The following is a 23,784-nucleotide window of genomic DNA, read 5'->3' as shown; positions in this document are numbered from 1 at the left end:
CACCAGCCCCGTGTACATTCACACACTCACTGTACACCAGCCCCGTGAACATTCACACACTCACTGTACACCAGCCCCGTGAACATTCACACACTCACTGTACACCAGCCCCGTGAACATTCGCACTCACTGTACACCAGCCCTGTGAACATTCACACACTCACTGTACACCAGCCCTGTGAACATTCACACTTACTGTACATCAGACCTGTGAAAATTCACACACTCACTGTACACCAGCCCCGTGAAAATTCACACACTCACTGTACACCAGCCCCGTGAACATTCACACACTCACTGTACACCAGCCCCGTGAACATTCACACACTCACTGTACACCAGCCCCGTGAACATTCACACACTCACTGTACACCAGCCCCGTGAACATTCGCACTCACTGTACACCAGCCCCGTGTACATTCACACACTCACTGTACACAAGCCCTGTGAACATTCACACACTCACTGTACACCAGCCCCGTGTACATTCACACACTCACTGTACACAAGCCCTGTGAACATTCACACACTCACTGTACACCAACCCTGTGAAAATTCACACACTCACTGTACACCAGCCCCGTGAACATTCACACACTCACTGTACACCAGCCCCGTGAACATTCACACACTCACTGTACACCAGCCCTGTGAACATTCACACACTCACTGTACACCAGCCCGGTGAACATTCACACACTCACTGTACACCAGCCCTGTGAAAATTCACACTCACTGTGCACCAGCCCTGTGAAAATTCACACTCACTGTGCACCAGCCCTGTGAAAATTCACACACTCACTGTACACCAGCCCTGTGAACATTCACACACTCACTGTACACCAGCCCCGTGAACATTCACACACTGTACACCAGCCCCGTGAACATTCACACACTCACTGTACACCAGCCCCGTGAAAATTCACACACTCACTGTACACCAGCCCCGTGAACATTCACACACTCACTGTACACCAGCCCCGTGAACATTCACACACTCACTGTACACCAGCCCCGTGAAAATTCACACACTCACTGTACACCAGCCCCGTGAACATTCACACACTCACTGTACACCAGCCCTGTGAACATTCACACACTCACTGTACACCAGCCCTGTGAACATTCACACACTCACTGTACACCAGCCCCGTGAACATTCACACACTGTACACCAGCCCCGTGAACATTCACACACTCACTGTACACCAGCCCCGTGAACATTCACACACTCACTGTACACCAGCCCCATGAATATTCACACACTCACTGTACACCAGGCCCGTGAAAATTCACACACTCACTGCATACCAGCTCCGTGAACATTCACACACTCACTGTACACCAGCCCTGTGAACATTCACACTTACTGTACATCAGCCCTGTGAAAATTCACACACTCACTGTACACCAGCCCTGTGAAAATTCACACTCACTGTACACCAGCCCTGTGAAAATTCACACTCACTGTCCACCAGCCCTGTGAACATTCACACACTCACTGTACACCAGCCCTGTGAACATTCACACACTCACTGTACACCAGCCCCGTGAACATTCACACACTCACTGTACACCAGCCCTGTGAAAATTCACACACTCACTGTACACCAGCCCCGTGAACATTCACACACTCACTGTACACCAGCCCTGTGAAAATTCACACACTCACTGTACACCAGCCCTGTGAAAATTCACACTCACTGTACACCAGCCCTGTGAACATTCACACACTCACTGTACACCAGCCCTGTGAACATTCACACACTCACTGTACACCAGCCCTGTGAAAATTCACACTCACTGTACACCAGCCCTGTGAACATTCACACACTCACTGTACACCAGCCCTGTGAACATTCACACACTCACTGTACACCAGCCCCGTGAACATTCACACACTCACTGTACACCAGCCCTGTGAACATTCACACTCACTGTACACCAGCCCCGTGAACATTCACACACTCACTGTACACCAGCCCTGTGAAAATTCACACACTCACTGTACACCAGCCCTGTGAACATTCACACACTCACTGTACACCAGCCCTGTGATCATTTACACATACACACAGAAACACCTACACATGCAACTGGGTTGAATGTTTCCTTTCTTCTGCAGGCCAACTGGAGGTCTCTGCGCAGTGACTTTGTCAATCTTAACCCATCCCAGCTCCATCACATGCTGAGGGAATACAATCCAGGCCGGCCTTGCCCGCCCGTGTGGGACCCAGTACCTGAGGATCAGAGCTCGGCACTGAGAACAGGTAAGCAGCTCTTTGCATAGGAAACCTCAACAACTTTTATACATTAATGTTTATTGAGCTCATTAAGGCGAGAGATGAAACTGTTTATATTTCAGGCAACGGCTGTCCCATCAAACACTCCCAGGGCAGGTACACATGGATTAGATACAGAGTAAAGCTCCCTCTACACTGTCCCATCATACATTCCCAGGGCAGGTACAGCACGGGTTAGATACAGAGTAAAGCTCCCTCTACACTGTCCCATCAAACACTCCCAGGGCAGGAACAGCACGGGTTAGATACAGAGTAAAGCTCCCTCTACACTGTCCCATCAAACCCTCCCAGGGCAGGTACAGCACGGGTTAGATACAGAGTAAAGCTCTCTCTAGTCAGTTGAGGGATGTAGGTTGTGAACAGTTTATTTATTGTGTTAACAGTCCTGTGCCCCGCTCTCATCCTTTCCAATCCCCACCAGTCTGGGCCCAGGGTCCCACATATGAAGTCATTTGATAATTATCTCAATTCCTATTGAAGGTTCTAGAATCCAATCTGCGGAATCCTTTGACTATTCACATGGCCGGTATAAATGGGAGCGGGTCAAAGGATTGTCGCTGAGTGATATAATTCATGTTCCTTTAATCTTACACACTTCCTGTAATGATGTCATCAGCAGTGAACTGAACATTGCAAGGCTCTCTTATTTAAAGCACATCGTCAGGATTTTGGCTTCTTGACAACAGGAAACAGATCCTTTGTGACGTGGATAAAGGATATCACCAATTGCCTCTTGACTTACACTTCCTTCTTCACTCGACAGGATGAGGACACTTAGAGCCTTTCCCATCCTCACACAATTCTCCACAGGAAGCCCCTCGGGACAAAGCAATCAGATTTATCAATCGCTGCTTTTTTTTTGATAAAGTTGTATAATGCATTTTCTGGTCATTTTAGGCCACCAGTGTAAAGTCCAAACACTCCCAGGGCAGGTACAGCACGGGTTAGATACAGAGTAAAGCTCCCTCTACACTGTCCCATCAAACACTCCCAGGGCAGTTGCAGCACGGGTTAGATACAGAGTAAAGTTCCCTCTACATCAGTAGTAGGGAAAATGCTCGAGTCTATTATAAAGGATGTGGTAACAGGACACTTAAAAAATATCAACAGGAATAGACAAAGTCAACATGGATTTACGAAAGGAAAATCATGTTTGACAAACCTACTGGAGTTTTTTGAGGATGCAACTGGTGGAATAGATAAGTGAGAACCAGTGGATGTGGTTTATTTGGATTTTCAGAAGGCCTTTGATAAAGTCCCACATAAGAGGTTAGTGTGCAAAATTAAAGCACATGGGATTGGGGGTAATATACTGGCATGGTTTGAAAATTGGTTAACAGACAGGAAACAGAGTGGAATAAATGGGTCTTTTTCGGGTGGCAGGCAGTGACTAGTGGGGATCTGTGCTTGGGCCCCAGCTATTCACAATATATATCAACGATTTGGATGAGGGAACCAAATGTAATATTTCCAAGTTTGCTGACGACACAAAACTAGGTGGGATCGTGAGTTGTGAGGAGGATGCAAAGAGGCTTCATGGTGATTTAGAGAAGTTGAGTGAGTGGGCAAATACATGGCAGAAGCAGTATAATGTGGATAAATGTGAAGTTATCCACTTCGGAAGGAAAAACAGAAAGGCAGAGTATTATTTAAATGGTGATAGATTGGGAAATGTTGATGTACAAAGGGACCTGGGTGTCCTTGTACACCAGTCACTGAAAGCAAACATGCAGGTGCTGCAAGCAGTTAGGAAGGCAAATGGTATGTTGGCCTTCATTGCAAGAGGATTTGAGTACAGGAGCAAGGATGTCTTACTGCAGTTATACAGGGCCTTGGTGAGACCACACCTGGAATATTGTGTGCAGTTTTGGTCTCCTTACCTAAGAAAGGATATACTTGCCATGGAGGGAGTGCAGCGAAGGTTCATCAGACTGATTCCTGGGATGGCAGGACTGTCGTATGAGGAGAGATTGGGTCAACTTGGCCTGTATTCACTCGAGTTTAGAAGAATGAGAGGGGATCTCATTGAAACATATAAAATTCTGACAGGGCTCGACAGACTGGATGCAGGGAGGATGTTTCCCCTGGCTGGGGGGTCCAGAACGAGGGGTCACAGTCTCAGGATACGGGGTAGGACATTTAGGACTGAGATGAGGAGAAATTTGTTCACTCAGAGGGTGGTGAACCTGTGGAATTCTCCACCACAGAAGGCTGTGGAGGCCGAGTTACTGAATATATTTAAGAAGGAGCTAGATAGATTTCTCGACACAAAAGGCATCAAGGGGTATGGGGAGAGAGCGGGAATATGGTATTGAGATAGAGGATCAGCCATGATCATATTGAATGGTGGAGCAGGCTCGAAGGGCCGAATGGCCTACTCCTGCTCCTATTTTCTATGTTTCTATGTTTACACTGTCCCATCAAACACTCCAGGGCAGGAATAGCATGGGTTAGATACAGAGTAAAGCTCCCTCTACACTGTCCCATCATACACTCCCAGGGCAGGTACAGCACGGGTTAGATACAGAGTAAAGCTCCCTCTACACTGTCCCATCAAACACTCCCAGGGCAGGCACAGAACAGGTAACATACGGAATGATGCTCCCTCTCTACTGTGCTGTGTGTTATTAGTAGGAATATTTACATCATTAATGAAGCAGACAAATTCCATGCAGACGTATATTGCCGTTCCTTCATCGTCACTGGGTCAAAATCCTGGAACTCCCTTCCTAACAGCACTGTGGGAGAACCGTCACCACACGGACTGCAGCGGTTCAAGAAGGCGGCTCACCACCACCTTCTCGGGCAATTAGGGATGGGCAATAAATGCCAGCCTCGCCAGCGATGCCCACATCCCATGAACGAATAAAAAAAATTAATGAGATCAGACCAATGATGCACAGCATGATTTCAACCTCAATCTGCCTTAACTCGAACCGTAGAACAGAGTCTCCGACAGCCTCATTGCCTGTTCCCACACCTGCTGCTCTGTGGCCTCTGTGAGGGAGACTATTAATTTGGTGCCAAGTTAGGTGGGCATTTTGGTGATATGGATCCATGCGCAGTAAGAACTGGATTAAAACTTAAGACTGACTTCAGACAGTGGAGAAAGGAGAATTTCCCATCAATCTGCACTGGATGGGAACATGGGCGCCAACTAGAACAGGGAACATCTCTGTTGTCTGCCTAAGTCAACGTTGGCATACTGAGTGTTCGAAATTCAGAGGAAATCTTTTGCCAGGTGATGTGGGAGTGAGGTATGCGTTACAAGCCAGGAAAGAGTTGAGTGGGGTGGGAGGGAGTTGGTGAGTCGGTGAGTCCTTTATTCAGGGTGTGCCTAGTTTATGAATGGAGGGATGAGATCGTTCTTGCGTTGGAACGGGTGGGTATAATGCCTACCCTGCGAGACTCAGCATTGAGAGCCTCGCCACACAGCACACACTGACCAGCCTTTATTCTCATCCGCAGCTGATATCCTGGAAAGCTTTGACAATCACCCACCCCTGATCCTGCCTTCTAGCACCTTCCACATCGAGCTGGGCAAGCCTGTCACTGAGTATCAGGGTCTTCGCTCACAACTGGAGCGTGTGAAGGACTTCCTGCAGAGCTTGGAACGGCTGGAGGTGCTGGCAACATCTGAACAGACCAGCGAGACCCGAACCCAACAGGTAAACAATGATTGGCATTCGGAGGGAGTGAACAAGCGGGGACGGTGACCTCGTGTGTCGATAGAATCTCGCAGTGGGATCAGAGCTTCTCCACGAACGAACTTGCATTGAATAATATCACCTTCATAATAACATGGTTCTAAGGTTTTTTAAACGGAACATTTAAAGGAAAGTTTCTCCGAACCGTTCTCCTCACTCCCTTAGTAACAATTTTAAATTGATGTCCCCAACCAGAGGAAATGGCCTTTCCCTATTCACTCGATGAAAATTCTTTGTAATTTTAAAAAACGTCGATTAAACCTCCTCTTAGCCTTCTCCGTTCCAGTGGAAATAGTCGCAGTGTCTCAAGTCTCTCCTAACCATGGTTTCCCATCCCAGGTATATCCTCGTCATGTGCAGTAACGCCCCCTCTGACTGACACTTGTCATTTACTCCGATTAGTCACGTTACAATACACTCCGTTATTTCATCACATTCACAAAGGGGCTCTCAGTAACAGAGAGCCCCAGCCCCATGGAAGTGCTGAGGGAGAGACTGGGGCCTGTGGGTTTACCATCTCAGGACCAATTGGCTTATTTCCTCCGTCTCCCACAGGAGTGATCTTGACTTCTTTGTGAATTTTCATGGAAATTAGGAATGGGATGGTGGGAATTGTGAACCTCACCACCTCCGGGACTTTCTGTGGAAAACTGTGCAGCCAGTTGTGCCACACAGTCAGTGTGGAGGTGGGCTGGACTCGTGATGGGATGTTGAGCTGCACCAAATCACATACCCGACATACACCCTCGACAGACAAACAGATCAGGTCTATGTTTATCTCACAGTGAGTAGACTGAACTGAGAAGCCTGTTCATCTTCAATGAAATTACTTCAGACCTAATTGGGGCAGGGGAGGGGTCAATTATGAGGGGCCCAGATAGAGTAGACAGGAAGTACCTGTTTCCCTAGCGGAGAGTTCAGGAACTAGAGGACATAGATTTAAGCTGATTGGCAGAAGGATTAGAGGGGACATGAGGAAAAACTTTTTTACCCAGAAGATGGTGGGTGTATGGAATTCACTGCCCGAATTGGTGGTAGAGGCAGGGACCCTCAACTCTTTTAAAAAGTACAAGGACCTGCACCTAAAGTGCTGTAAGCTGCAGGGCTGCGGACTGGGTGCTGGAAGGTGGGATTAGAATGGGCACCTGGTTGTTCTTCGAGCCGGCGCGGACACAATGGGCCGAATGGCCCCCTTCTGTGCTGTATCTTTTCTATGGTTTTAGGGTCAGAGTGTAGGATACCACCTAGGTTAGCAACAGTCCGATAAAAGATGAAGTAAATAAGAAAGTAGTGATTAGCTGAGGCCAAGCTTGGGCTTTGTAAGCCTGTAGACTGCAGGAGGGAGGGGAGGACGGAGGGAGGGGAGGAGTCCCACAGGCTTGTGGTTCTGGGAAAGAATGAGCGAGAGTAGGAAACGGTGCAGTGATTCTCGATTTCCACAAAAGACAGGATTGAGACAGAATTATAAATGCGAATTCAGATTCCGATGGTGTGATTGGTCCACCTTGACCTGTGTGTGAACACTGTCCCAGTCACACAGACATTTCATCCATTGACTTCCTCTTCTCAGCATCCCAGTTTCCATTGTGAGGTGGTCAGGCTGGGAACGAGCGAGCGTCCATCACTTCACTGCTGCCTCAGTCACTGCAGCAAGAGATCGGTTCTCACCAAACATTGGGTCTATTCAAATATGTAGATATGTAGATAGAAAGAATTGCATTTATACGGAGCCTTTCATGACATCCCAAAGTGCTTTACAGACAATTAAGTATTTTTTTGAAGTGTGGTCACTGTAGGAAATGCAGCAGCCAATTTGCACACAGCAAGATCCCACAAACAACAATGAGATAAATGACCAGATAATCTGTTTTTAGTGATGTTGGTTGAGGGATAAATATTGGCCCAGGACACCGGGGAGAACAAACAATGCCCGTGGGATCTTTTGCATCTAACCTGAAAGTCAGACGGGGTCTGCATCTGAAAGACAGCACTTCTGACAGTGCAGCACTCCCTCCGTACTGCCCTGGGAGTGTCAGCCTAGATTTTGTGCTCAAGTCTCTGGAGATGGAGTTGGACTTGAACCCATGACCTTCTGACTCAGAGGCGAGAGTGCTACCCACTGGGCCACGGCTGACAGAGGCATATTTATTTCGCTGGCTCTGCAATTGTTTCCTAATCTTCTCACTGTGGAGTGTAGCGCTCACTCATTGTTTACTGTTTAATTGATAAAGAAGTAGGATCGAGACTGAAGTCTGTAACCACTAAAATGTGAATGGTCAGATGAGGCGAGATTCGTAAATGGGACACAGTGCATTGCATTCTAACACTGCTTGGGTGTTTGGTGATAATCAGGACCAGAATCATAGACTCGAGCAGCACAGGAGGCCATTCGGCCCATCGTGCCTGTGCCGGCTCTTTGAAAGAGCCATCCAATTAGTCCCACTCCCCTGCTCTTTCCCCACAATCTTGCAAGTTTTTCTATTTCAAGTATTTATCCAATTCCCTTTTGAAGGTTAGTATTGAATCTGCTTCCACCGCCCTTTCAGGCAGCGCATTCCAGGATTATTATCTCACAAACCCAACCTGGGTTTCTCAACGTGGCTCAGGTCTTAACATCTCCTTGTGCTCCTTTTTGAATTCCATATCTGCATGTTCCTTGCCTTCTTCATACTAATAACAATAAAATGACATTCTATATTGACAATATTTCCATTGTGTGTGTTTTCTCTTCTCACTAATGTCCCTCTAATATTTCATCATTTTTCTGTCACTGTTGGAACGTGTTAGTGGATGTGGGTGAAATCAGTGCCCTGTACCTCCATGGAGTCTCGCCCTGTGATACATAAACTCGACAGAACCTGGGGTTAGCCAGAGATCCAACTTTAGATAGGACATTATTTTCATTTCACATTTAGTGAATTTGGCAAGACTAGAGCTGTATAAATATCCAGCACAAAGTTGGCATTGTATTCTGTGGTGCAGAACCAGAATATGGTTAAACAGCACCAACAAGAGGTTAAAGAGCACCAACCATTTATCTTCCCTAACTAAGGCACCGTGCAACTAGACAGTCATTCATCTTTGAAAAATTAGCAAGGTAATGGTCACTCACCGTATAACTCTATACAATGACCGTTTATTAAGCAGGGTAATGGTCACTCACTGTGTGACTATATGATTTTGCCAGTGTAGATTAGGGGTAACAGACTGAGAGAAGCACAATAGACAGTTACTAGTTATTGAGAGCGGTGAATTGGACTGGACTCTTGAGCAGGAAACGTTTGATGTTCATTGGCCAGGTTCTGGGAAGGTCTTGCTTATTTTGGAGTTTCTGAGCAGAGCTTTAAATCACAGTAAAAATAAGGACACATCAACTGCAGCCAGCGGGAGTCTTGTTACCCATGTAGGCAGTCTCAAGGCTCATTCTCCGATTCCTCCCCAATCTGCAGACTTCCAAAACCCTAAACTGCACTGGCTGTCAGGTACTGCTCACAGAGATGCTGCCCCTGAGGACTCTTTCCTCACTGTCCCTCACTGTCCCCTGAGGGACTCTATCCTCACTGTCCCTCACTGTCCCCTGGGGACTCTATCCTCACTGTCCCCTGAGGACTCTCTCCTCACTGTCCCTCACTGTCCCCTGAGGGACTCTATCCTCACTGTCCCTCACTGTCCCCTGAGGGACTCTATCCTCACTGTTCCTCACTGTCCCCTGAGGGACTCTATCCTCACTGTCCCTCACTGTCCCCTGGGGACTCTATCCTCACTGTCCCCTGAGGACTCTATCCTCACTGTCCCTCACTGTCCCCTGAGGGACTCCATCCTCACTGTCCCTCACTGTCCCCTGAGGACTCTATCCTCACTGTCCCTCACTGTCCCCTGGGGACTCTATCCTCACTGTCCCTCACTGTCCCCTGAGGACTCTATCCTCACTGTCCCCTGAGGACTCTATCCTCACTGTCCCCTGAGGACTCTATCCTCACTGTCCCCTGAGGACTCGATGCTCACTGTCCCTCACTGTCCCCTGAGGGACTCTATCCTCACTGTCCCTCACTGTCCCCTGAGGGACTCTATCCTCACTGTTCCTCACTGCCCCCTGAGGACTCTATCCTCACTGTCCCTCACTGTCCCCTGGGGACTCGATCCTCACTGTCCCTCACTGTCCCCTGAGGACTCTATCCTCACTGTCCCTCACTGCCCCCTGAGGGACTCTATCCTCACTGTTCCTCACTGTCCCCTGAGGGACTCTATCCTCACTGTCCCTCACTGTCCCCTGAGGGACTCTATCCTCACTGTCCCTCACTGTCCCCTGAGGGACTCTATCCTCACTGTCCCCTGAGGGACTCTATCCTCACTGTCCCTCACTGTCCCCTGAGGGACTCTATCCTCACTGTCCCTCACTGTCCCCTGAGGGACTCTATCCTCACTGTCCCTCACTGACCTCCGAGGGACTCTAACCTCACTGTCCCTCACTACCCCCTGGGGACTCTATCCTCACTGTCCCTCACTGTCCCCTGAGGGACTCGATCCTCACTGTCCCTCACTGACCTCCGAGGGACTCTATCCTCACTGTCCCTCACTGTCCCCTGAGGACTCTATCCTCACTGTCCCTCACTGTCCCCTGAGGGACTCTATGCTCACTGTCCCTCACTGTCCCCTGAGGACTCTATCCTCACTGTCCCTCACTGACCTCCGAGGGACTCTATCCTCACTGTCCCTCACTGTCCCCTGAGGGACTCTATCCTCACTGTCCCTCACTGTCCCCTGAGGACTCTATCCTCACTGTCCCTCACTGACCTCCGAGGGACTCTATCCTCACTGTTCCTCACTGTCCCCTGAGGGACTCTATCCTCACGGTCCCTCACTGTCCCCTGAGGGACTCTATCCTCACAGTTCCTCACTGACCTCCGAGGGACTCTATCCTCACTGTTCCTCACTGTCCCCTGGGGACTCTATCCTCACTGTTCCTCACTGTCCCCTGAGGGACTCTATCCTCACTGTTCCTCACTGCCCCCTGAGGGACTCTATCCTCACTGTCCCTCACTGTCCCCTGGGGACTCTATCCTCACTGTCCCCTGAGGACTCTATCCTCACTGTCCCTCACTGTCCCCTGAGGGACTCCATCCTCACTGTCCCTCACTGTCCCCTGAGGACTCTATCCTCACTGTCCCTCACTGTCCCCTGGGGACTCTATCCTCACTGTCCCTCACTGTCCCCTGAGGACTCTATCCTCACTGTCCCCTGAGGACTCTATCCTCACTGTCCCCTGAGGACTCTATGCTCACTGTCCCTCACTGTCCCCTGAGGGACTCTATCCTCACTGTCCCTCACTGTCCCCTGAGGGACTCTATCCTCACTGTTCCTCACTGCCCCCTGAGGACTCTATCCTCACTGTCCCTCACTGTCCCCTGGGGACTCTATCCTCACTGTCCCTCACTGTCCCCTGAGGACTCTATCCTCACTGTCCCTCACTGCCCCCTGAGGGACTCTATCCTCACTGTTCCTCACTGTCCCCTGAGGGACTCTATCCTCACTGTCCCTCACTGTCCCCTGAGGGACTCTATCCTCACTGTCCCTCACTGTCCCCTGAGGGACTCTATCCTCACTGTCCCCTGAGGGACTCTATCCTCACTGTCCCCTGAGGGACTCTATCCTCACTGTCCCTCACTGTCCCCTGAGGGACTCTATCCTCACTGTCCCTCACTGTCCCCTGAGGGACTCTATCCTCACTGTCCCTCACTGACCTCCGAGGGACTCTAACCTCACTGTCCCTCACTGCCCCCTGGGGACTCTATCCTCACTGTCCCTCACTGTCCCCTGAGGGACTCGATCCTCACTGTCCCTCACTGACCTCCGAGGGACTCTATCCTCACTGTCCCTCACTGTCCCCTGAGGACTCTATCCTCACTGTCCCTCACTGTCCCCTGAGGGACTCTATCCTCACTGTCCCTCACTGTCCCCTGAGGACTCTATCCTCACTGTCCCTCACTGACCTCCGAGGGACTCTATCCTCACTGTCCCTCACTGTCCCCTGAGGGACTCTATCCTCACTGTCCCTCACTGTCCCCTGAGGACTCTATCCTCACTGTCCCTCACTGACCTCCGAGGGACTCGATCCTCACTGTTCCTCACTGTCCCCTGAGGGACTCTATCCTCACGGTCCCTCACTGTCCCCTGAGGGACTCTATCCTCACAGTTCCTCACTGACCTCCGAGGGACTCTATCCTCACTGTTCCTCACTGTCCCCTGGGGACTCTATCCTCACTGTTCCTCACTGTCCCCTGAGGGACTCTATCCTCACTGTTCCTCACTGCCCCCTGAGGGACTCTATCCTCACTGTCCCTCACTGTCCCCTGAGGGACTCTATCCTCACTGTCCCTCACTGACCCCTGAGGGACTCTATCCTCACTGTTCCTCACTGTCCCCTGGGGACTCTATCCTCACTGTCCCTCACTGACCTCCGAGGGACTCTATCCTCACTGTCCCTCACTGTCCCCTGAGGACTCTATCCTCACTGTCCCTCACTGTCCCCTGAGGGACTCTATCCTCACTGTCCCTCACTGTCCCCTGAGGACTCTATCCTCACTGTCCCTCACTGTCCCCTGGGGACTCTATCCTCACTGTCCCTCACTGACCTCCGAGGGACTCCATCCTCACTGTTCCTCACTGTCCCCTGAGGGACTCTATCCTCACTGTCCCTCACTGTCCCCTGAGGGACTCTATCCTCACTGTCCCTCACTGTCCCCTGAGGACTCTATCCTCACTGTCCCTCACTGTCCCCTGGGGACTCTATCCTCACTGTCCCTCACTGACCTCCGAGGGACTCTATCCTCACTGTTCCTCACTGTCCCCTGAGGGACTCTATCCTCACTGTCCCTCACTGTCCCCTGAGGGACTCTATCCTCACTGTCCCTCACTGACCTCCGAGGGACTCTATCCTCACTGTTCCTCACTGCCCCCTGAGGGACTCTATCCTCACTGTCCCTCACTGCCCCCTGAGGGACTCTATCCTCACTGTCCCTCACTGCCCCCTGAGGGACTCTATGCTCACTGTTCCTCACTGTCCCCTGAGGGACTCTATCCTCACTGTCCCTCACTGCCCCCTGAGGGACTCTATCCTCACTGTCCCTCACTGCCCCCTGAGGGACTCTATCCTCACTGTTCCTCACTGTCCCCTGAGGGACTCTATCCTCACTGTCCCTCACTGTCCCCTGAGGGACTCTATCCTCACTGTCCCTCACTGCCCCCTGGGGACTCTATCCTCACTGTTCCTCACTGTCCCCTGGGGACTCTATCCTCACTGTCCCTCACTGCCCCCTGAGGGACTCTATCCTCACTGTCCCTCACTGCCCCCTGAGGGACTCTATCCTCACTGTTCCTCACTGTCCCCTGAGGGACTCTATCCTCACTGTCCCTCACTGTCCCCTGAGGGACTCTATCCTCACTGTCCCTCACTGCCCCCTGGGGACTCTATCCTCACTGTTCCTCACTGTCCCCTGGGGACTTTATCCTCACTGTCCCTCACTGTCCCCTGAGGGACTCTATCCTCACTGTCCCTCACTGACCTCCGAGGGACTCTATCCTCACTGTCCCTCACTGCCCCCTGAGGGACTCTATCCTCACTGTCCCTCACTGACCTCCTAGGGACTCTATCCTCACTGTCCCTCACTGCCCCCTGTGGACTCTATCCTCACTGTTCCTCACTGTCCCCTGGGGACTCTATCCTCAATGTTCCTCACTGTCCCCTGAGGGACTCTATACTCACTGTCCCTCACTGACCCCTGAGGGACTCTATCCTCACTGTTCCTCACTGTCCCCTGAGGGACTCTATCCTCACTGTCCCTCACTGACCCCTGAGGGACTCTATCCTCACTGTTCCTCACTGTCCCCTGAGGGACTCTATCCTCACTGTCCCTCACTGACCTCCGAGGGACTCTATCCTCACTGTTCCTCACTGTCCCCTGAGGGACTCTATCCTCACTGTCCCTCACTGTCCCCTGAGGGACTCTATCCTCACTGTCCCTCACTGTCCCCTGAGGGACTCTATCCTCACTGTCCCTCACTGTCCCCTGAGGGACTCTATCCTCACTGTTCCTCACTGTCCCCTGAGGGACTCTATCCTCACTGTCCCTCACTGCCCCCTGAGGGACTCTATCCTCACTGTCCCTCACTGACCTCCGAGGGACTCTATCCTCACTGTCCCTCACTGCCCCCTGAGGGACTCTATCCTCACTGTCCCTCACTGACCTCCGAGGGACTCTATCCTCACTGTCCCTCACTGTCCCCTGGGGACTCTATCCTCACTGTTCCTCACTGTCCCCTGAGGGACTCTATCCTCACTGTCCCTCACTGTCCCCTGAGGGACTCTATCCTCACTGTCCCTCACTGCCCCCTGGGGACTCTATCCTCACTGTTCCTCACTGCCCCCTGAGGGACTCTATCCTCACTGTCCCTCACTGACCCCTGGGGACTCTATCCTCACTGTCCCTCACGGCCCCCTGAGGGACTCTATCCTCACTGTCCCTCACTGCCCCCTGGGGACTCTATCCTCACTGTTCCTCACTGCCCCCTGGGGACTCTATCCTCACTGTCCCTCAGTGCCCCCTGAGGGACTCTATCCTCACTGTCCCTCACTGCCCCCTGAGGGACTCTATCCTCACTGTTCCTCACTGCCCCCTGAGGGACTCTATCCTCACTGTCCCTCACTGCCCCCTGGGGACTCTATCCTCACTGTCCCTCACTGCCCCCTGAGGGACTCTATCCTCACTGTCCCTCACTGCCCCCTGAGGGACTCTATCCTCACTGTCCCTCATTGCCCCCTGAGGGACTCTATCCTCACTGTCCCTCACTGATCCCTGAGGGACTCTATCCTCACTGTCCCTCACTGACCCCTGAGGGACTCTATCTTCACTGTCCCTCACTGTCCCCTGGGGTCTCTATCCTCACTGTCCCTCACTGACCTCCGAGAGACTCTATCCTCACTGTCCCTCACTGATCCCTGAGGGACTCTATCCTCACTGTCCCTCACTGATCCCTGAGGGACTCTATCCTCACTGTCCCTCACTGATCCCTGAGGGACTCTATCCTCACTGTCCCTCACTGATCCCTGAGGGACTCTATCCTCACTGTCCCTCACTGATCCCTGAGGGACTCTATCCTCACTGTCCCTCACTGTCCCCTGAGGGACTCCTCCTCACTGTCCCCTGAGGGACTCCTCCTCACTGTCCCCTGAGGGACTCTCTCCTCACTGTCCCTGAGGGACTCTCTCCTCACTGTCCCTGAGGGACTCTCTCCTCACTGTCCCTGAGGGACTCTCTCCTCACTGTCCCTGAGGGACTCTCTCCTCACTGTCCCTGAGGGACTCTCTCGTCACTGTCCCTGAGGGACTCTCTCCTCACTGTCCACTGATGGACTCTCTCCTCACTGTCCCTGAGGGACTCTCTCCTCGCTGTCCCTGAGGGACTCTCTCCTCGCTGTCCCTGAGGGACTCTCTCTCCTCGCTGTCCCTGAGGGACTCTCTCCTCGCTGTCCCTGAGGGACTCTCTCCTCGCTGTCCCTGAGGGACTCTCTCCTCGCTGTCCCTGAGGGACTCTCTCCTCGCTGTCCCTGAGGGACTCTCTCCTCGCTGTCCCTGAGGGACTCTCTCCTCGCTGTCCCTGAGGGACTCTCTCCTCGCTGTCCCTGAGGGACTCTCTCCTCGCTGTCCCTGAGGGACTCTCTCCTCGCTGTCCCTGAGGGACTCTCTCCTCGCTGTCCCTGAGGGACTCTCTCCTCGCTGTCCCTGAGGGACTCTCTCCTCGCTGTCCCTGAGGGACTCTCTCCTCGCTGTCCCTGAGGGACTCTCTCCTCGCTGTCCCTGAGGGACTCTCTCCTCGCTGTCCCTGAGGGACTCTCTCCTCACTGTCCCTGAGGGACTCAATCCTCACTGTGTTGAAATCAAAACTCTGACTCTAACTCATTCTTTCCCCAGACCTCATACTGTGGGTCTCCTCCCCTCCCTCAGACTCCCCTCATACTGTGGGTCTCCTCCCCTCCCTCAGACTCCCCTCATACTGTGGGATTCCTTACCTCACTCAGACTCCCCTCATACTGTGGGTCTCCTCCCTCCCTCAGTCTCCCCTCATACTGTGGGTCTCCTCCCTCCCTCAGTCTCCCCTCATACTGTGGGACTCCTCCCCTCCCTCAGTCTCCCCTCATACTGTAGGACTCCTCCCCTCCCTCAGTCTCCCCTGAAACTCTGGGTCTCCTCCCCTCCCTCAGTCTCCCCTCAAACTTTCCACATCGTTCACCTGAGGAAGGAGGTAGCCTCCGAAAGCTTGTGAATTTAAAATAAAATTGCTGGTCTATAACTTGGTGTTGTAAAATTGTTTACAATTGTCAACCCCAGTCCATCACCGGCATCTCCACATCCCCTCAAACTGTGGGACTCCTCCCCTCCCTCAGTCTCCCCTCAAACTGTGGGATTCCTCCCCTCCCTCAGTCTTTCCTTCCTCCTACAATCTACTGAATTCTGAAACCCAACCTTTGCCTCAGCTAATCCCTCATCTCCTCTCCTATTCGTCTCACCCTGCACTCTGGGTGTTGGTCCTCTCCCTGTATAACTCTGCAGGCGAGTTGTGTCGGTCAAGGTTTGCCTCCTCACCCAGGCACCCATAAAACACTCGGCCTCCAAGAAATGCCACAACATCACCTGTTGTACTCTCCATACCAGGCTCGGTGCAATACTGTTCCTTACTAGAGCTGATCAGTGCCGGGTCTGTCTGCGACCCCTGACCTGGGGAAAAAGCCTTTCGATCAGGCCAGTCTTTAACTCCATTCTCCTCGTTTGCTCTCCACATTCGTCAAAACTGCCGGGATTTTTGCATCACGCGGGAGAGTCACAGCGTAACATAATCATCCTGTAAACTGTGGAAAGATAGAGAAGGGAGACAGAGAGAGTGAGGGAGAGAGAGAGATGGAGAGAGTGAGGGAGATAGAGAGGGGAGATAGAGAGAGGAGAGACAGAGAGAGAGAGGAGAGACAGAGAGAATGAGGGAGCGAGAGAGATGGAGAGAGTGAGGGAGAGAGTGAGAGGAGAGACAGAGAGAGGGAGGAGAGACAGAGAGAGGGAGGAGAGACAGAGAGAGGGAGGAGAGACAGAGAGAGGGAGGAGAGACAGAGAGAGGGAGGAGAGACAGAGAGAGGGAGGAGAGACAGAGAGAGGGAGGAGAGACAGACAGAGAGAGGGAGGAGAGACAGACAGAGAGAGGGAGGAGAGACAGACAGAGAGAGGGAGGAGAGACAGACAGAGAGAGGGAGGAGAGACAGACAGAGAGAGGGAGGAGAGACAGACAGAGAGAGGGAGGAGAGACAGACAGAGAGAGGGAGGAGAGACAGACAGAGAGAGGGAGGAGAGACAGACAGAGAGAGGGAGGAGAGACAGACAGAGAGAGGGAGGAGAGACAGACAGAGAGAGGGAGGAGAGACAGACAGAGAGAGGGAGGAGAGACAGACAGAGAGAGGGAGGAGAGACAGACAGAGAGAGGGAGGAGAGACAGACAGAGAGAGGGAGGAGAGACAGACAGAGAGAGGGAGGAGAGACAGACAGAGAGAGGGAGGAGAGACAGACAGAGAGAGGGAGGAGAGACAGACAGAGAGAGGGAGGAGAGACAGACAGAGAGAGGGAGGAGAGACAGACAGAGAGAGGGAGGAGAGACAGACAGAGAGAGGGAGGAGAGACAGACAGAGAGAGGGAGGAGAGACAGACAGAGAGAGGGAGGAGAGACAGACAGAGAGAGGGAGGAGAGACAGACAGAGAGAGGGAGGAGAGACAGACAGAGAGAGGGAGGAGAGACAGAGAGAGGGAGGAGAGACAGACAGAGAGAGGGAGGAGAGACAGACAGAGAGAGGGAGGAGAGACAGACAGAGAGAGGGAGGAGAGACAGACAGAGAGAGGGAGGAGAGACAGACAGAGAGAGGGAGGAGAGACAGACAGAGAGAGGGAGGAGAGACAGACAGAGAGAGGGAGGAGAGACAGACAGAGAGAGGGAGGAGAGACAGACAGAGAGAGGGAGGAGAGACAGACAGAGAGAGGGAGGAGAGACAGACAGAGAGAGGGAGGAGAGACAGACAGAGAGAGGGAGGAGAGACAGACAGAGAGAGGGAGGAGAGACAGACAGAGAGAGGGAGGAGAGACAGACAGAGAGAGGGAGGAGAGACAGACAGAGAGAGGGAGGAGAGACAGACAGAGAGAGGGAGGAGAGACAGACAGAGAGAGGGAGGAGAGACAGACAGAGAGAGGGAGGAGAGACAGACAGAGAGAGGGAGGAGAGACAGACAGAGAGAGGGAGGAGAGACAGACAGAGAGAGGGAGGAGAGACAGACAGAGAGAGGGAGGAGAGACAGACAGAGAGAGGGAGGAGAGACAGACAGAGAGAGGGAGGAGAGACAGACAGAGAGAGGGAGGAGAGACAGACAGAGAGAGGGAGGAGAGACAGACAGAGAGAGGGAGGAGAGACAGACAGAGAGAGGGAGGAGAGACAGACAGAGAGAGGGAGGAGAGACAGACAGAGAGAGGGAGGAGAGACAGACAGAGAGAGGGAGGAGAGACAGACAGAGAGAGGGAGGAGAGACAGACAGAGAGAGGGAGGAGAGACAGACAGAGAGAGGGAGGAGAGACAGACAGAGAGAGGGAGGAGAGACAGACAGAGAGAGGGAGGAGAGACAGACAGAGAGAGGGAGGAGAGACAGACAGAGAGAGGGAGGAGAGACAGACAGAGAGAGGGAGGAGAGACGAGAGACAGAGAGGGGGAGGAGAGAGGAGAGACAGAGAGGGGGAGATAGAGAGAGAGAGGAGAGACAGAGAGGGGGAGATAGAGAGAGAGAGGAGAGACAGAGAGGGGGAGATAGAGAGAGAGAGGAGAGACAGAGAGGGGGAGATAGAGAGAGAGAGGAGAGACAGAGAGGGGGAGATAGAGAGAGAGAGGAGAGACAGAGAGGGGGAGATAGAGAGAGAGAGGAGAGACAGAGAGGGGGAGATAGAGAGAGAGAGGAGAGACAGAGAGGGGGAGATAGAGAGAGAGAGGAGAGACAGAGAGGGGGAGATAGAGAGAGCGAGGGAGAGACAGGGAGAAAGAGGAAATGTGGAGGGATCTAGAGAAGGGGAGAGACAGGAGACAAGATGAAAGTGAAAGTAAGTAAGGGAGACAGACTGGGCGGATTCAGCTGTTAAGAGACACAGTCTCCCCAGAGAAGAAAAAAAGTTTGCCACGCACAGTTTCATGAAGGTACTGCCCCTTTAAAGAAGTAGTTCCAAAACAAAGGTGCTGCATTTGTACTTGGGCAGGTAGTGAGTGGTGAGTATGATTGGAAGAAATGACATCATGTAACAACAGGAGCGAATGCCAGAAATCAGGCTGCTCCAGGTCAGAAACCCAGCGCTGGTGCCATTAGAAAAACGCACTCCTTTAGGGACCATGGCCGTCTCTTTCACTGGAGTGGGGGGTGGGGGGGTCTATGGGTGGGGTAAACCAATATGCCTCTGGCTCCTCTCGGGGGGGGGAATCCTGGACGTTTCCATTCTCTTGTACATTTGGCTGTGCTCGTTGAGCTGAGACCTGTTGCAGCTGGGAACGGAACAGGTTGCATTTCAGATACTCCGCCATGGATATTTCCGCTGAGTCGCTGAGCAGACAAGCTTTTGCACCCGCCCAGTCCTTCCGCACCTGCAGGATCGCCATGAGGCCGGATAATTCAAACAGGTTTACAGCACGGGTTAGATACAGAGTAAAGCTCCCTCTACACTGTCCCATCAAACACTCCCAGGGCAGGTACAGCACGGGTTAGATACAGAGTAAAGCTCCCTCTACACTGTCCCATCAAACACTCCCAGGGCAGGTACAGGGTTAGATACAGAGTAAAGCTCCCTCTACACTGTCCCATCAAACACTCCCAGGGCAGGTACAGGGTTAGATACAGAGTAAAGCTCCCTCGACACTGTCCCATCAAACACTCCCAGGGCAGGTACAGCACGGGTCAGATACAGAGTAAAGCTCCCTCTACACATACAGTTGTGCCTGGGCCCACTCGTGTACTGAGAGTGGCCATACTCATTTCATATGGAACCATTACAACCAGTAGAGGGAGGAGACTTTGACCCTCTCAGTCTGGGCTGGGTTTGATCTCTCGTATACCTAAAGCTTGGCTTCACTGTCTTTGTGTTCCAGAGACAAGTACTTGAAGGGGGATTTGGGGAATTTAAGAGGAGCAATTCAGAGGTGCAGTGACCGTAGTCGTATAAATAAGATTGACATGGATAAACGGATCAGGGACTAAAGTCATGCAGAGGGCTCTCTCCCCGAGGGGGCTTTTGGAATGCGATGCCACAAAGGCTTGCCCTTCATTCCGAAGAGAGGGCATTGGAGGAACAGACACTTTAATGCCTCCCGATCGGTGATCTGGCTCAAGGGAGCTGCAGTCAGTCTGAGCATAGAAAATTTACGACTCAGTAGGAGGCCATTCGGCCCATCGTGTCCGCACCGACCGAAAATGAGCCACCCAGCCTAATCTCACTTCCCCGCACTTGGTCCGTGGCCCTGGAGGTCGCGGCACTTCAGGTGCACATCCAGGTACTTTTTAAATGAGCTGAGGGTTTCTGCCTCTCCCACCCTTTCAGGCAGTGAGTTCCAGACCCCCACCACCCTCTGGGTGAAAAAAATTCTCCTCAGCTCCCCTCTAATCTTTCGACCAATCATTTTAAATCTATGCCCCCTGGTCACTGACCTCTCTGCTAAGGGAAATAGGTCCTCCCTCTCCACTCTATCTAGGCCCCTCATAATTTTATACACCTCAATCAAATCTCCCCTCAGCCTCTTCTGTTCCAAAGAAAACAACCCCAGCCAATCCAATCTTTCCTCATAGCTAAAATTCTCCAGCCCTGACAACATCCTCGTAAATCTCCTCTGTACCCCGTCTAGTGCAATCACATCCTTCCTGTAATGTGGTGACCAGAACTGTACACAGTACTCAAGCTGTGGCCTAACCAGTGTTTTATACAGTTCCAGCATAACCTACCTGCTCTTATAGAGTCATAGAGTTAGAGTCATAGAGTTATACAGCACGGATAGAGGCCCTTCGGCCCATCGTGTCCGCGCCGGCCATCAAGCCCTGTCTACTCTAATCCCATATTCCAGCATTTGGTCCGTAGCCTTGTATGCTATGGCATTTCAAGTGCTCATCCAAATGCTTCTTGAATGTTGTGAGGGTTCCTGCCTCCACAACCCTTTCAGGCAGTGAGTTCCAGACTCCAACCACCCTCTGGGTGAAAAAGTTCTTTCTCAAATCCCCTCTAAACCTCCCGCCTTTTACCTTGAATCTATGTCCCATTGTTATAGAACCCTCAACGAAGGGAAAAAGCTCCTTAGTATCCATCCTATCTGTGCCCCTCATAATTTTGTACACCTCAATCATGTCCCCCCTCAGCCTCCTCTGCTCCAAGGAAAACAAACCCAATCTTCCCAGTCTCTCTTCATAGCTGAAGCGCTTCAGCCCTGGTAACATCCTGGTGAATCTCCTCTGCACCCTCTCCAAAGCGATCACATCCTTCCTGTAGTGTGCCGACCAGAACTGCACACAGTACTCCAGCTGTGGCCTAACCAGTGTTTTATACAGCTCCATCATAACCTCCTTGCTCTTATATTCTATGCCTCGGCTAATAAAGGCAAGTATCCCATATGCCTTCTTTACCACCTTATCTACCTGTTCCGCCGCCTTCAGGGATCTGTGAACTTGCACACCAAGATCCCTCTGACCCTCTGTCTTGCCTAGGGTCCTCCCATTCATTGTGTATTCCCTTGCCTTGTTAGTCCCTCCAAAGTGCATCACCTTGCACTTTTCCGGGTTAAATTCCATTTGCCACTGTTCCGCCCATCTGACCAACCCATCTATATCGTCCTGCAGACTGAGGCTATCCTCCTCGCTATTTACCACCCTACCAATTTTTGTATCATCAGCGAACTTACTGATCATACCTTTTACATTCATATCCAAGTCGTTAATGTAGACCACAAACAGCAAGGGACCCAGCACCGATCCCTGTGGTACCCCACTGGCCACAGGCTTCCAGTCACAAAAACAACCTTCGACCATCACCCTCTGCCTTCTGCCACCAAGCCAGTTTTGTATCCAAAGTGCCAAGGCACCCTGGATTCCATGGGCTCGTACCTTCTTGACCAGTCTCCTGTGGGGGACTTTATCGAAGGCCTTACTGAAATCCATGTATACCACATCCACTGCGTTACCCTCATCCACACGCCTAGTCACCCCCTCAAAAAATTCAATCAAATTAGTCAGACATGATCTTCCCTTGACAAAGCCATGTTGACTATCCCAGATTAATCCTTGCTTCTCCAAGTGGAGACTAATTTTGTCCTTCAGAATTTTTTCCAATAATTTTCCTACCACTGATGTTAGGCTCACTGGCCTGTAGTTCCCCAGTTTTTCCCTACTCCCCTTCTTGAATAATGGTATTACATTAGCGGTTCTCCAGTCCTCTGGCACATCCCCTGTGGCCAGAGAGGTTCTGAATATATGTGTCAGAGCCCCCGCAATCTCCTCTTTTGCCTCACACAGTAGCCTGGGATACATTTCGTCCGGGCCTGGGGATTTATCCATTTTTAGGCCTGCTAAAACCGCCAATACCTCCTCCCGCTCGATGTTAATATGTTCGAGTATATCACAGTCCCCCTGCCGTATTTCTATGTCTACATCGTCCTTCTCCATAGTGAAAACAGATGCAAAAAATTCATTTAGAACCCCTCCTACATCTGCCGGCTCCACACACAGATTGCCATTTTATCCCTAATGGGCCCTATTTTTTCCCTAGTTATCCTCTTACCCTTAATATACTTATAAAACATCTTAGGATTTTCCTTTATTTTGCTCGCCAGTGTTATTTCATGGCCCCTCCTTGATCTCCTAATTTCTTTTTTAAGTATCCCCCTGCACTTTTTGTACTCCTCTAGGGCTTCCTCCGTCTTTAGCCTTTTGTATCTGCCAAAAGCCCTCCTTTTTTTCCTAATCCATTCTCGTATATCCCCTGACATCCAAGGTTCCCTGGAGTTCTTGGAACCACCCTTGACCTTTACGGGAACATGTTGCCATTGTATGGTCTCAATCTCCCTTCTGAAAGACTCCCATTGCTCCGATGCGGATTTTCCTACAAGCAGCTGATCCCAGTCCATTTTGGCCAGATCCTGCCTTATCCTATTAAAATCGGCCTTCCCCCAATTTAGAACCTTTATTTCCGGCCCCTCCCTGTCCTTTTCCATGACCACCTTAAATCTCACCGAATTATGGTCACTGTCACCAAAGTGCTCACCTACTAGCACTTCTTCCACTTGGCCGGCCACATTCCCTAGAATTAGGTCCAGTACCGCCCCCTCTCTTGTAGGACTTTCTACATGCTGGCTCAAAAAGCTCTCCTGGATGCACGTTAAGAATTTTGTACCCTCTAAGCCTTTTACACTCTGAGTATCCCAGTTAATATTGGGGAAGTTGAAATCCCCCACTATTATTACCCTATTATTTGCACAATTTTCTGAGATTTGCCTACATATCTGTTCCTCTATCTACCCCTGACTGTTTGGGAGCCTATAGTACACTCCCATCAAAGTGCTTGCCCCCTTTTTTGTTTTTAAGCTCCACCCATATGGCCTCATTAGAGGAACCTGCTAATATATCATCCCTCCTTGTATTCTATGCCTCAGCTAATAAAGGAAAGTATTCCATATGCCTCCTTA

At 51.5% G+C, this 23,784-nt stretch overlaps 1 protein-coding gene across 4 annotated transcripts in view; it reads left to right on the top strand.

Moving 5' to 3' along the window:
• The window catches only part of radil2a (Ras association and DIL domains 2a), a 160,885-nt gene that overhangs the window by 87,985 nt on the left and 49,116 nt on the right, over positions 1 to 23,784 (top strand). For all 4 annotated transcript variants that reach the window (XM_068003800.1, XM_068003798.1, XM_068003799.1 and 1 more), the window contains 2 exons: positions 2,126 to 2,270; positions 5,772 to 5,971. In XM_068003800.1, the coding sequence (XP_067859901.1) occupies positions 2,126 to 2,270; positions 5,772 to 5,971 (345 nt within the window). The remainder of the gene's footprint in view (positions 1 to 2,125; positions 2,271 to 5,771; positions 5,972 to 23,784) is intronic.

The sequence above is a fragment of the Heptranchias perlo genome, chromosome 23, assembly GCF_035084215.1.
Source record: "Heptranchias perlo isolate sHepPer1 chromosome 23, sHepPer1.hap1, whole genome shotgun sequence".
In the NCBI taxonomy this organism is placed as follows: Eukaryota; Metazoa; Chordata; class Chondrichthyes; order Hexanchiformes; family Hexanchidae; genus Heptranchias; species Heptranchias perlo.
Note: the sequence above shows the minus strand (reverse complement) of the source record. Positions and strands in the feature narration are given on the sequence as shown.